We start from the raw sequence: 15,580 nt of genomic DNA on the forward strand, positions 1-15,580 counted from the left end.
ATACACTTAGATACACAGTAAGTTATGAGGCAACATAAGAGTGTATGACACACATGGCCCAAACTCAAAACGTGAGATGGCTTCTCCCACAGCAGGAAAGTTCAAAGGTCATCGTTGCCCAATTACGGCTTCAATAATGTCTGGACATCACACTAACAGCAGTGCATAAACTGTTAATAGGGAAAACCAATACAGTAGTCAGCCGAATATTGTAAGATAAGATGTACTTTACTGAACCCTCGTAGGGTCATTTGTCCTCTGCATCTGACCCATCCTAGTTACTTAGGAGCAGTGGCCAGCCACAGTGTGGCACCTGGGGACCAACTCTCAGTTCTGAGGCCTCTGCCTGGGTCAAGGGCAACGGCAGGAGCTCACCTTCACATAGTATGCACTTGTTTCAGTGTGGGAGGAAACCGGAGTAAACCCACACGAACACAGGGAGAACTCCACAGCTGGATCTGAACCCAGTGTCCTCTCGGTGAAAACCCTCCATTTTGTGTTTATATTGGCTGTTTATATAAGTCCCAACACTGTATCCTACACTCTGCCAGTATGAAATACACTCCTTTGGTGCAGCATTTGTAAAAACCCGGACTGTGCCAGTGTGTCACTGTGGGCTTTCCATGGCCTTCTATGGGACTTAATACTAAAAAACAAAATCCTCTTCTTTTTACAGGCCCACTGCCTAGGCATCCTGGGGACCTCCATCGTATGTTAAAAATGGTTATTAAAATGTTTTTAGAAATATTGTGATTAATAAGGAGATCAATAAAAATACATATACATAATAAATACCTAATAAAGTGCTCACGGAGCATACATACTAGGATTAAAAATGGGGTGCAGACCCAGTTTCCCTGACAAAGGCAGAGGGGGACCACCACAGGGGTGGGTTTGTGGTCAGAACTTTTGTTCCGGACGACGTTATAAGCCCTGGGACTGCGTGAACACCGCTCTGTGGATTTCAGGGCGGGCTCGTCTGTTTAAAGCGTGTCACTCCAGCGGGACAGAAGTGCTGAGGCAGCTCTCTCCCCCCTCTGCTTCACTCCCCTCCCCTCGGCATTCCGATCGGCCGAGCGCGTCCGCGTTGTTCCCGAACCCCCCCCCCCCCCCCCACTGTGCGATCTTCACACTTCACTCATATGATAGGGGCTTCCATAAAGAACTACAGTAACAAGGGTTCCCCTTTGGAGACAAGCCCATCCATCCATCCATTATCTTAACCCGCTTATCCTGAACAGGGTCGCAGGGGGGCTGGAGCCTATCCCAGCATACATTGGGCGAAAGGCAGGAATACACCCTGGACTGTGGGAGGAAACCGGAGTACCCGGAGGAAACCCACGCAGACACGGGGAGAACATGCAAACTCCACACAGAGAGGTCCCGGCCGACGGGGATTCATACCCAGGACCTCCTTGCTGTGAGGCGGCAGTGCTACCCACTGCACCATCCGTGCCGCCCTGGAGACAAGCCAAAGAACCATTTTTTTCTGAGAGTGTACAGTGTCAGGAGAATAGTTTTGACTGGTACAGTTATGAGAAGGCCAAGTTTGACCAGCAGAACTACAGAAATAAGAAGAAGGCCAATTTTGACCAACATAACTACAGTATATGGAGAGTAGGTTTGTCCAGTGCAGTTATGAGAAGGCCAAGTTTGACCAACATAACTACAGTACGAGGAGAGTAGCTTTGACCGGTACAGTTATGAGAAGGCCACGTGTGGCCAGCAGAGCTCCAGCAGGAGGAGTGTGATTGGGCGGCTGGGCTCACCGATGAGGATCAGTATGCACACCAGCAGTGCGATGAGGGCCCCGGGGCTGAGCGAGGCGGAGATGGCGTAGGCCGTGGCGTTGCAGGACTGGATGGCCCCCTCGGTGTCGCAGCCACACACGTGGATGGTCAGGGTGCCCGTGCTGCTGAGGGCCGGGGGCCCGCTGTCCACCACCAGGATGGGCAGCAGGTACACGTTCTGCTCCTGCCTGTTGAAGCCCGTCCGCTGGGTCCGAATGCCCGCCGTGTTGTCTGCGCAAACAGAGAATAGGGGCCCCAGCTTGAAACCGGTGAAATGAATACAATAGAAAATAACAGTGAAAATGCTGAAATGGAAAACCAACTTTCATGATGATTGTAAGCATAACAAACAAAAGGAGGGGTTATACCGAACTTCCCTATTGAACTGCCTGCTGCTTCTGACTGCTCAATGCCAAGAACTCTGTGATTCCATTGAAGAACCGTATCTAGTCATAGGGTAATTTGTCAGGAAAAATGGTTATTATGGAGTTTTCACACTTCACACCTATGATAGACGGTTCCATAAAGAACTAAAAAGGGTTTCTCTATGGAGATAAACCAAAGAACCATTTTTTTCTGAGAGTGTAGGACAGTATCTAAACACCATGAGGCAACATGCAGCTACAACACATAGTTTTTTTGTGATTGTGGTTATTCACCATTTTGAAAGCTTTCATCATGAAAATGCTTAGTGAAACTACTCTTGTACGCCCCAATCCAAGATATATGTTACCGCCAGATATTTTCTGTAATGCAGTGTAACCGTTCCCCCTGCCATGTCTGGTGTTTTGTCCATGACAAATGTCGACTAGACGTCTGACTAAGCAGAGCTCAGGAAGAGAAGGCTGATGGATGCAGTGTTTCACAGACACTCTCTACTCCCCCGATCCCTGCATAGCAGGTCACCGAAAATCTGACTTCAGCAAGCAGTTACTCAACGAAAATGGAAAGAAAACACCGTCAAATTACCATCGCAAGCTGGCGCTGTTCTCTGTTTACCCAAAACTGGCTACAGGACCACTTGAACTCACGCAGACAAATGCATAAAATGTGCAGAGGAGACGTTGACAAATAGAGTGGAAATTGTAGTTACAGTTGATGGAATCTCATATTAGAGACCCCGCAATCCATCAGCCGGGGAATATATCACTGTCAGCAGAGCAGCTACATCTCGGAAGCATGTATTCATCACGTTTCCCTCACTGTTTATGTCAGAGAACATTGTTTAACATAGACCTTATCGCCTTATCTTTCTTTCTTTTTTCCTGCCTTTCGCTATCTTCCTTTTAAGAACTCTCCCCTCACGTTTGCCTCGCTTTTAACCACCCCCACTAAAAAAAATAAAATAAAACCCAGTCCCTGCCCTTCCAAAATTGCCCGATTGCCGATGGTGGTGTAAATTGCGCTCATCGCTGTTTTGTTTCATTTTTTGGGATGTGTATTCCCTCCGGCGAATGTGTGCCCTATTTGGAAAACACGGGCAGATTAATTAAGATAAACAAGCTGTGAAAACAATATTGAAATGGAAGACTCAAAGGGAATGTTAATAGTTTACTGTTGACAACGATGAAAGGCAGTTATCATATTTATGTGCGAATGGGATAAAACGACCGTATTTGGTAACGAGCACAGGCACACACATAAGCACACAAACACACACACTTGCGTAAGTGCAAACACACACACACACGCACAATCTGCAATATTTTTCAACAGTACCAACAAAGGGGAAAAAGATAAAGAAATGTTTTCACAAGAATAAAAAGGAGTTTCTTCAACTGCATTTTCTCTTTGTCTTTCAGAAGTGTGAATTCAATTAAAACTTCCCTTCTTTTTAACTTTGATCAATAAACTGTTTACGATGCAAGGAATACACACAAAAGCCTACCAAATGAATAAACTGAAATAACTTTTGAACTATTGAACAAAACCTCATAATAAATAAATACATTGATAAGTATAATCATCAGTGGCTACTTCATATAGGAGGTTTGAATTCACCCTCTCACATATGCACACACACGCATACACTGCTGATTTCTGACTGGTAGACATTTGGGTAAAAAAAATTAAAATTTCAATACACATCGTATGAGCTTGTCATGCGATGATAGACAAATCTTGTTTTTACCCAAGAATGATTGGGCACACAGTTCCAGGAAATGCAGATCAAATCAATACTTAGGCTTAATTAGTGATTAATTCATTTAATTAGGCCTGTACACTACGCTCAATTATTTTCTATTAGTACCATGCTCATACATAACTAGAATAAAGACTTGGAAATATGTGTGTGCACGGGTGTATGCATATGTGTAATAAGCAGTCTTTAATAAAGAGCCCCCCCCCCCCACTTTCACAGCCTAGTCCCTTATCCAGGCTAAACTCAACCTCATCCCCAACTACAGCCCAGTCACTCCTGAACCAGCCAAAACAAAGCAGTTACTCCGCTCAGTTAAAACCCGAGAATCGATCCGGCGTTAAAACAAAACCACCCCCAAAAAATATAAACAATGAGAACCAAAACTAAAGCAGTTCTGTAACAAAGGGAGGGCAAAAAAAGAAAGCCCTCTCTAGTAGCACTCGTCTTCTGGTTCTTGGCGTGCGATCGAAGAGAGTGAATTCTAGGCGAGTCTAAAGAGCTCCTTCAATGTAAGTGATTGGAAAACAGGGCTCTCAGGAGCCAACATGGTGCCCAGGTGGGCTCAGAAGCGAGCTGGTTTTTACAGCAGATGCTGTGTGGAGAAGATGTGCCGTCTCACCATCCCACGGGTCAGGTGTATTTATAGCCCCCATTGAGCACAGCGAGCTGAAGCACAGACTCCTGGGAAATGCTGATTTGGTACAAAGAAAAACTGTCCAGGCTCACCAGCCATTACCCAGGGGGAAATGCACATATGGATTAACTTGAATAGAGACAACAACATCTTACATAATGAAATACTTCTATGGGAATCTGATACACACACACTCAGAATGCCCATATATATTTTTTTTTACAACTTCTAATACTAACAATAGCTATTTACAAGTCTGGGGAACTTTGCAGTTGAGATTTAAACAGAAGGATATGTACTGTGCTTACACAAACAGCTGCATGCTTAAAAATACCCCCACTCGCTCACACCGATATCCAAGAAACAATTCACGCAGACCTGGGTCAAATGCCGGTTGTTGTGGAATAATATGTTTTTTGATTGATCATGCCTGGTGCAACCGAGCTAACCAAAAGGACCAGAAGGCGGGGTTTGCATCTTTTGAGAGAATGTCATAGGTTCCAATACACCAGACAAGCTCAGTAATGTGTAGAAAAGTATTTGAAACCAAAACAAGTAGGCATTTGACCCCGGTGTATGGCTGAACTCAACCAACATTTGTCCTGCACTCTGATACAATTAAACAAGTTTTTTTTTACAAATACAATATGGCAAGTTCAGCTAAATCAAATCCAGACTGTGCTTGTGAAGAAAATAAACACTGTTTTGGAAGTAGAAGTTCACAACGGTCCAGTAAGCTGTTAAATACTAGCTTGAAATACCTAAGATTAAATAAAGCAATCTCTTTAAAAGCAATCTGTTTATCCGTGCAAAATGTATTCTTAATTTCCATAACAGATTACAATATGGTCGGGGTTGTTTTTGGCTGACCTACGAGAGATGTTCTCCATTAAACACACAGGGAACCAACTGACTCCACAGCAGTTGCTATGGTGAGAGGAAGTGGGAGATAGGAGTGAAGTCAAAGCTCCCAGAGAGGGAACCATTTTGAAAGAACCCTCGTTGTTATGGAGACATTTGTTTATTTGTATACTTGCCGCTTTGGTGTGGACTGCCTAGTATTTACTCAGACGTTCTGAGATTTTATGTTGGATGTTCTGAGCTTTCTCCCATCTTGTGTTGTCTCAAGTCGGCTGTTTGATGTACAGAGTCACAAGAGAGTTCCAGAGCACCATGGGGTTGATTTTCCCAAACAGCTCTCAACTTATTCCAGACCTACACTCTCAGAAAAACATGGTTCCAAATGCCATCTAGTTCAAGGGTTATTTTTCTGGGTTCTTCACACCTATGATCACACCTATATGATTTTTTATGTTCCATAAAGAACGAAACGCTGGGCTTAATGCCCCAACTTTCTACAGACTACAAGTCAGAGAAATTACTCGTGGTGATGTAATTGGGAAATACTCCACTTATCTAAAATGAAAAGTAAATATGGCCATCGACATAAACATGCTCTTGCAGACTTGCCATTACCTTTATGATTTCAAAGCCAATTGTCAATAACAGTGCAGGTACATCAATTGTCAATCAAGAAGAGTGGCATATGAATACGATATTACAGTCTTTAAATACCTTGAAAGTGAGCCATGTCCACGTTTCCCTTTCCACAAGCCCTTATAGTCCACTACAAAATCATCTACATCATGCAAATAAAGTGTTGTTGAAATGCCTGATGGGAACTGTATTGCAATGCCAAACTGGCAGTTTTCATGGCGTAACAGAATATTTCAAATGTACATTTTATATCATAATAAAATGAATGAAGCTATATTTCGGTAAGATTATCACACTAAGCCACGGATTTAACTAATTGCAGTCAATCATTCCTTTAAAATCCCCTTAAACTGGGATACCCTTATGTCATCTGCATAGCTCACGGGATTAAGACTGCACGCTATTTAAGAGAGTAAGAGATGTTAGTCTTAAGAGGCGAGGGGATGACGTAAGAGTACATGTCTCAACCGTTTACCGCCACACTAGTCCACAGAGGGGTTAAAATTCAGAAGGCAGGACTGGCGGAAAACTTTTCCCGGCAAGACAAAAAGTAGAAAAAAGTTGCGGTTCGTCCTCATGTGTCAAACCCCAGTAAGACCGAATGCCATGTGAAGCGTGATGGTAGAAAACAAAGAGACAGATCGGAGCTGACAGGTTGACAAATGTGTCCATGAAATACAGCAAAGGAAAAAAGAGGTGAAAGAGAAAATAGAAAAAGATGAAATTTGGGGAGGGTGTGTGTGTGTGTGGTTTTGAAAGGGAGGGGGGAGCGGGGGGCACTTTGGGTGGACTGATTGGGGCTAGGGGAGGGAAATTCTATGCGCGTATATAATCGAATACTTTCTGTGTGTGTGCGTGTGTGTGTTTCTGTGTCCGTGTGAGGGTGTGTGTGTGTGTGTGTGTGTGTGTGTTTTTTTTTTGTGTCTGTGTGTTTGTGTGTGTGGGTGTGTTTCTGTGCGTGTGTGTGTGTTTTTGTGTGTGTGTATTTCTGTGTCCGTGTGTGAGGGTGTGTTTCTGTGTCTGTGTGTTGTGTGTGTGTGTGTGTGTGTCCCTGTGTGTTTTTTGTGTGTGTGTGCATGTCTGTGGGGTGTGTGTGTGCGCGTGTGTGTGTGTGTGTGCGTGTGTGTGTGTGTGTGTTTGTGTCTGTGAGGTGTGTGTGTGTGTGTGTTTTATGCCCTTCCATGTGCGGAAAAGCTCTGCAGACATGTGAGGCCCCACTCACTCCTCTGACATTTCCTTGGCTCTACATTCTGACATTTTCACTGCGTCAGATCAATCTCGATTTAGCCACACGTCACATCCAGTTATGTACACATCTCTAAAGAGCGAATTGCCAAAGAAATAATGCGGTTTGGCTTTGACGGGGACAATTTTTTCCAGGAAAAAAAAGAAGATAGTGAAAGAAATAAAAAACTGCGGGCAGCGATGAGAGTGGTCACAACAAACACAACAAACCCACGTACCCTTGCTACGGTTTAACCTGACTGCACTTTAAAATCTATTTTAATTTTTAAGCGCAGTAAATTTGTCTCAACCGCTTCTTTCATCTTGCATTATCTTGATGAAACATTTAACATTGTAAAACACAGATTGTGAAAATCACCATTTTGTTTCTTGGCAAAGCGTGTTCCCTTCTAGAGAACACTGAAACTTTGCCTAGTTCTGTCTATTGTAATCCCTAAAAACAATCTCTTAAATTAATACTTCCTTTCGTAATATTGGCATCATACACTCAGTTAGCACTTTATTAGGCATTTATTAGACTTATTTTTTAGACGTATGGGTCTTCTACTGCTGTAGCCTGTCCACTTAGAGGTTTGACGTGTTGGGTGTTCAGAGATGCACTTCTGCACACCACTGTTGTAATTTGTGGTCATTTGTGTTACTGTCACCATCGACCAGTCTGGCCATTCACCTCTGACCTCTCATTAACAATGCATTTTCGCAGAACTGCTGCTCACTAGATGTTTTTCGTTTTTCGCAACTATTCTCTGCAAACTCGACAAACTGTTGTGCTTGAAAATCACAGGAGATCAGCCGTCTGGCACCAACAATCATTCCACAGTCTGTCACCAAGATCACATTTCTTCCCGAATCTGAAATTTGGTCTGAACAAAAGCTGAACCATCTGCATGCTTTTATGCATTTAGTTGCTGCCACATGATCGGCTGATTAAATATTTGCATGAACAAGCTGGTGTACAGCTCTACCTAATACATTTCTCACTGAGTGTATACTGTACATATAAGAAAAATAAAACAATACTCAATGGGAAAATCGACAAATGAGGTGTCCCAAAGGTATCAGGGGTTGGGAAGTAGTGGATTTTGCAGCGCCTCTTTATAACTGGACTGAATGAGCTTTGGACTGGCTCAGCTGCTGCAGATGGTGCGAGCTCCTTCAGTGCCCTAGACAGAGAGGGAAATTCAGACGCTGATTACTTTGCACTTTCCGGGAGTCCCTTTTTCATTTATTTTTTGTACCGTTAATGCTTTTTTATTCTATTTTAAAAGTACACGGCGGTACTGTATGTGACAATGGACAACCTTTTCGAAATGTCACCCCCTTGACATTTGCAGATGCATTCAATTTTCGCTTCTTTCCCTAATGAATTGTGATTGCGGGGCGGTCCAACCCCCCTCCCCGGGGGGCCCTGAGGGGCCGAGGCGAACCCCCGTCTTTATTACGCGGGACGCTCGTTTTCCGATCCGGCTTAATGAGGTGAAGAGGAGGACGTTCAGAGGTTCGTCATCACAGCTCAAGATTCAACCTTTCATTCCGCTATCTGATGAAATAAAATGTTCAATAAAAAAAAACAATACCGAATTTCCATTCTGTGCGATTACTTCAAACGGAATTTCTGTGGGCCTGAACGGTGGCTCATCCTCTTAAACGCATACGATGCAGGTTTTTTTGCTTGAAAATATTATAAAACCGTGATTAATCATGACTTTGCTGCACAGGCAACCTGTCTTCACTTCTTCCCAATATTATTATTATTATTATTATTATTATTAGTATTATTTGTGCATGGGCATTTTGGGCATTACGTTTTTATTTATTTGTGAACTGTATCTTAGATGAATGTGTCCAGTAGAAGAAGGCGGAGCACAAGCAGAGATGTGTATGGATTGGCGACTACAGTGGTGTCGTAGCTGGGTTTGCCAGAGATAGCATTGGTGGCTAACTGTTTTCAAAAGCAGTCACAAAAAAGCCACCGTGTGCTGCATCAACCTCCGACTGCCTTCAACCCCCCTGAGCGCTCTCCTGCCATTGCTAACAAAATTCCATGAGCGTGCCACACTGCTCTGGTGTGTGGGGTCTCTCATAACTGGCTTTGTTGTGTTGGGTCTGATAACTGGCTTTGGTGTGTGGGGTCTGATAAATGGCTTTGTTGTGTTGGGTCTGATAACTGGCTTTGGTGTGTGGGGTCTGATAACTGGCTTTGGTGTGTGGAGTCTGATAACTGCCTTTGGTGTGTGAGGTCTCTGATAACTGCTTTTGGTGTGTGGGGTCTGATAAATGGCTTTGGTAAGTGGGGTCAGATAACTGGCTTTGGTGAGTGGGGTCGGATAACTGGCTTTGGGCTGAGTGGGGTCCGATAACTGCCTTTGGTGTGTGAGGTCTCTGATAACTGCTTTTGGTGTGTGGGGACTCTGATAACTGGCTTTGGTGTGTGGGGACTCTGATAACTGGCTTTGGTGTGTGGGGATTCTGATAACTGGCTTTGGTGAGTGGGGACTCTGCCCAGTCTACTTCTCTATGTCCTTGGCTTTCCCTGACATGAAATCCCTGGTGTCTGCGACTGCTACCATCCATTGTTCCAGCGGCTTCTGCAGACACCAGACCACCATGCTGCACTACCGGGAACAGACCCAACCAGCACTTAATCACATTGGTCTAAAGGCTTTTGTGGGTTAAGATATGTACATGCGTGATACATGGGCAAAACTCTTCTGCTCTCAGTGTCAATTTTTGTGTAATTAATGGCCTTTTCATGCAATTTTTTTTTTTTTTTTTTGCAGCCCGTGCTTTTCAATCTAAGAAAAGCATGAAGTTTCTTTCAGTACATATGAAGTATCAATTTCCACCAGGAGGCCATGGCTAAGTTTCTGCAATTTCTATGACATACACCAAGCACAGCAATTTAGCTACACATAACTAAAAACTACCCAGGAGTGTCACAGAAATGCTAATGAAATGGCTAACATTACTATCCATTACCTCTGATGAGCCAGGAGCTTGCAATTGGGGGTCACAAATTCAAAAATGACAATCTCTCTAATCTCCTGCAGCTTTGGACTGAGGACTTTGCTGTTGGCTAAATGAGAGTCATTACATGCTTCAGGACATAACCAACGAACACATCTGTGTGTTTTTTAGTAGCCATTTTAGACAGTGCTGCCATCCCTTCATGAAAACCTTTTAAAGAGTTAGACTTGGTTCCTGTCAGTGAAATCAGAATTTTTTTGAACAAAGAGCAACTTATGACTTTATTTTGCTGGGCTTAAAAAAACTGACTGATTAACCAGTTTGTGGGGAGAAATTGGGGGTTAAATGTCTTGCTCAGGGATTTAACCGGCAACCCTCCGACTGCCAGACAACCGCTCTTACCTCCTGAGCTAATGTCACTCCATATGTCAACATTGGCTGACATGTAAAAATGTATCCCACTGGCTCAATCATCTTCGCTGTGCTCAAATATATTTCCCTCGGCTGAAACATGTTCTTGGTTCATACAAGGACAGGCATACGATAGGGCAGCAAACATGTCGGGGCACCAATGAGCGGTTGCTGCAAAACCACCCCGGCTGCCCTTCCTGTGCATTTCTTGGCTGCTTTAGATTTATGTTCGCAAGATGCAGGGAAAACCTGTGAGGCCACACCAGACATATGGAGCTTTGTGTTAGAGGTGACACAGTTCATTAAACGGTCCCCAAGTGAGACCTGCTTCAGTCCTTGAGGCATGAATTCATGTCAGAGGGTCAAAACTTGTGCACTCTGTTTCCAATTTGCGGGTCTGTGCGATCCGGCACAATCGAATCAATTCTGGATATAGCTGTAAAGTTCTTTAGACCATAATGACATCAGTAAACAAGGAAGAGCCCAAAGGAAGTGGGAGAAGGAAAGCGGCCATTTGGGTTCTCTTGCTTTGCTTCTCTTGCGCTGGCGGCCTCTCTTCGACCACTTTCTCTCGACAATAATGGCATCAGTAAACAAGGAAGAGCCCAGAGGAAATGTAAGAAGGAAAGAGGCCATTTTGGCTCTCTTCTCTTGTTTTTCTTCTCTTGTGCTGGCGGCTTCTTTTCGACCACTTTCTCTCGACCATAATGGCATCAGTAAACAAGGAAGAGCCCAAAGGAAGTGGGGAAAGGCAAGTGGCCATTTTGACAGTGCAAGAGAAGCACAGTCTGTGGCTGCTTCACCAATTTATCGGTTGTCCATTAGCTGCATTAGAAAACAGTGACAGCGGCACAGGAGTAAATCCAGAGACAGATAATTCAAAGTCTGTGATGGAGGCTACTGCGAATTTGACCAACTCTGTTGTGTTGTCAGGTTAAGCTGTAAATGCACTTGGTTGTACGTATACACATATGGTTGCATCCTGAGAAAAACTGTTCACACACTTGCCTCCTTACTTTTAGTCCGACTGCACTGGACTGACCTAAAGGTTAGATCCACTGGAGTGTACAGATCGGGCATATCAAGGCCAGAATGCATCGACACGTTTATACTTCTGTTCCTGCACAACAACAAAAATGGCGAAGGTGTACGTGGGTATTGCACCTTGCAGATGCAGATAGTTAATATGTGAAGATGTACACAAACTCAGGTTGCCGCAGCGCACAAACCGGACTGAACATACTGTTTCAAAATATACTGTAGCTTCAGCTGGTTAAACCACGTCAAGCTGGGAGCTGGTCTGAATTGGACCACCAGCTAAACCATGTTGAGCTGATAACTGGACTGAACTTGTCAACCAGCTACCAGCTGTTTTAAAAACCTAGCTACCTAGGTTTATTTCAGCACGGGTAAAAACACTCCAATGCAAGGAATGCAGTCTCGGTGGAAAAAATCTGCTTTCTGCAGAACACAAACTGCTTAACCTGCACTTAACAATATCCACAATACTTAACTACAGCAACAGTAGAAATACGTTTTCTTCTGCACTAACTGATACAGTCTGCAATTACTCAGACGAGATTGAATTACCTACTGTTAACCCTGGAGGAATGAGCACCTCACAGCAAATGGGAATCAAAGTGATTGCAGTAACTTTGCGCAGTAAATTATTTGGTTTAGTAGTTAGAAAGATGGCAATTCATGCACTTTCCAAAAGGTCAGTTTCTTTTCTGTATGAAAAGTTAAGGCATTAAAATGTCCTGTAAAACTGGGACACTAAAGTGGAACGCAAAATAGCACAGCGTGCTTTTGTTTTTATTAGGCCTATTACTAAAATGTCATGTGAAAAATGATCAAATGACAGGTCACAATTAGGGCTAAATTAAAACATGAATTCACAGCAGCAGCAGGGAAGTCTGTCGACAAAGGCTTATACACAGCATCTAGAAAATGAAAATGTTCCTTATTTGAATTAAGGGCTGAGGTGTACTTTTCCAGTTAGCCATCAGACAATAGTTAGCTAGTAAAGTTTACTCCTTTCATTTATCTAAATTGTTCAAAGTACATATGACGATGTAAATGTATTTCACGTACTGAAATTAGATTTTGTTAATTGATACTTATATTTTTAAACAATGAAGACCATGTAGACTTGGTACATGCTTCCAGTCCTAAAATTCCCCAACTGTTTTGCCCTAGGAGTCACCTACAGCTTGCGATGAACATTGATGCATTGTTTAAAATCTCCAATATCTCCTAACTATAGCTATAATTGGTAGCCAGACAGCAATCTACAGTCACTGAGCATACCTACATGTATACCTACTTATTCATGCAATTATCTAATCAGCCAATCGTTGCATTGCAGCAGTGCAATGCATACAGTCATGCAGATACGGGTCAGGAGCTTCAGTTAACATTCACATCAACCATCAGAATGGGCAAGAAATGTGATCTCAGTGGTATGAATTTTGGTGCCAGACAAGGTGGTTTGACTATTTGAGAAACTACTGATCTTCATGCACAACAGTCTAGAGTTTGCAGAGAATGGTGTGAAAAACAAAAAAAACAGTTCTGCAGGCATGAGTTGAGTTGTTAATAAGAGAGGTCAGATGAGAAGGGCCAGTCTGGTAAAAGCTGACAGGAAGGTGACAGTAACGCAAATAACCACACATTACTACAGTGGCATGCAGAAGAGCATCTTTGAACACACAACGTGTCAAACCACTAAGTGGACAGGCTACAGTAGAAAACCAATAAGTTTGAAAATAACCACTGTGTGTATAAGCAAGCTGATATGAAACAATAATCAGTGTAATAGCTTTCGAACCCATGGCAAAGTTCTATAAAACAAACATTCTATCTCCAAGACAGCTAAAAATATCTGGAAAAGTTGCATAGCTTCTTGTCAGCATAAGAGTAATGATGCCAGCTAACAAGCTCACTACGCACTGTAACAAATGGACTAATGTTGTTTATGAAGTACTAGTTAGGAAGCCAATATACTGTACATGAAATATGTATACATATAATCTAACTATATCCAGTCATATCTCAATTCTTTATCCCTTTGAGAAGACTAGACTTGAAGCCATATAGGATAGTAATAATTATAAGCTTCAGAATAATTGAAAATCCAACTTAAATTCACTTCCTGGTGAATAACTGGGACTTTTCAATCTGTGCAAACATCCTGAATATGACAGACACAGTGTATGTACGTAAGTGGATTGGTGCATTTGAACACCCCATTATGTTCCAATGTGGTAGAAATCTTTATTGCGCATGCCATTTTTACATTATTATGGATAAGGATAATTAAGACAAAGAGCTTGAGAGCATTTATCTCTCATTTTATAAAGTGGAGGGAAAAAGGGAGAGTGCCATATCGGATCCATTAGAGAGCCATTTTACAGTGATGCTTTATAGCTAGTTGTGGTCATATTTGAATGGTAAATTGTAGGAAAATTCATTTTAACATGTCATGCCTCTAATGCCAACACTGCAGAATAAACAGTATTCCCTGCAGTAATGCACTTTCAGTTAAAATAGGTAGGCTATGGATTTAATTATAGGTGAAGTACGACTCAACATTAATTGCAGTTTCTTTGTTGTGTAAACGCACATGAACTGAACAGAGTAGCCTAACAGGAAATGAATTTGCAGTAATGCACTATATATATTTTTATATATGATAAATCGGCTCAGGAGGTAAGAGCAGTCGTCTGGCAGTCGGAGGGTTGCCGGTCCAATCCTGCCCTGGGTGTGTGGAAGTTTCCCTGAGCAAGACACCTAACCCCTAAATACTCCTGTCGAACTGGTCGGTGCCTTGCATGGCAGCCAATCAGTGTTGGTGTGTGAGTGTGTGTATGAATGGGTGAATGAGAAGCATCAGTTGTACAGCCCTCTGGATGAAGGCGCTATATACATGCCAACCATTAACTATTTACATATTGTCATATCTTAAACACCAATTTGTGTATCTGTTTATACTGTGTATTTAGAAGTTGTGTAATATTGATAAAATTGCTTATGCCTTGTCAGGGTTGTGGTGGATTCTGGAGCTTATCCCAGCATGCATTGGGCAAGAGGCAGTAATACACTCTGAACAGGTCACCAATCTATCACAGGGCACACACACCATTCACCTATGCACTTATACCCAGGGGCAAATTTAGAGTCTCCAGTCAACCTGACCTGCATGTCAATGGACTGTGATAAGGAGTACCAGGAGGAACAGGGAGAGCACGCAAACTTGCAAACTTCACGCAAAAGGCCTCCAGAACCTTCTGGAAGGCGACAGTCCTACCCCCCTGCACCACCGTGCCGCCCCTCTTGATACGTGTATTTACTTGATTATGAAGAATATAACATCTCCGTAAGGGTAACGCAGTATGGATTCTTGAATTTGTTTGAATACTGAATTATTTCTCAGAAATTACATTACCGGCCTCCCTTGTGACTGTGACTGTTATGGTCCAACCTCTACCCACGTTACCACGAGGGAACACGGTGGACCGTAACCTAAATGAAAGCCACCCGACTGAAAATGATCAAAATCAAATCGTACTTTCAAAAAGTAAATTCTCTAAAAAATGACTGCCAGTGCTTCCAGTTTTATCATCTTGGCCAGGTGAAAACAGCTGCACATCAGGTCGACTGGCTGCAGCTACAGAACCAAACTCTGGGCACTATGGGCTCCATCACAGCGGGACGTAACACAGACCACCATGAGAAAGAAGAGCAAAAAAATTCAACAAGACCCTCTTTCGAAACTTGTTATTCCTTTCTAGGACGCCCCCAGCCGTCGGCCAGCCTCAAAAGAGGAATAAACTCAAAAGTCGTTATCCAAACTCGCTTCGACCCTCAACCCGAATGTCTCCTTACCTCTAC

At 43.0% G+C, this 15,580-nt stretch overlaps 1 protein-coding gene across 2 annotated transcripts in view; it reads right to left on the bottom strand.

The window, feature by feature from the left end:
• Nucleotides 1-15,580, bottom strand: part of LOC133110188 (cadherin-22-like) — a 299,036-nt gene that overhangs the window by 22,953 nt on the left and 260,503 nt on the right. For both annotated transcript variants that reach the window (XM_061220105.1, XM_061220104.1), the window contains exon 12: nt 1,770-2,021. In XM_061220105.1, coding sequence (XP_061076089.1) covers nt 1,770-2,021 — 252 coding nt within the window. The remainder of the gene's footprint in view (nt 1-1,769; nt 2,022-15,580) is intronic.

This window comes from Conger conger, chromosome 14 (genome assembly GCF_963514075.1).
Source record: "Conger conger chromosome 14, fConCon1.1, whole genome shotgun sequence".
NCBI lineage: Eukaryota > Metazoa > Chordata > Actinopteri > Anguilliformes > Congridae > Conger > Conger conger.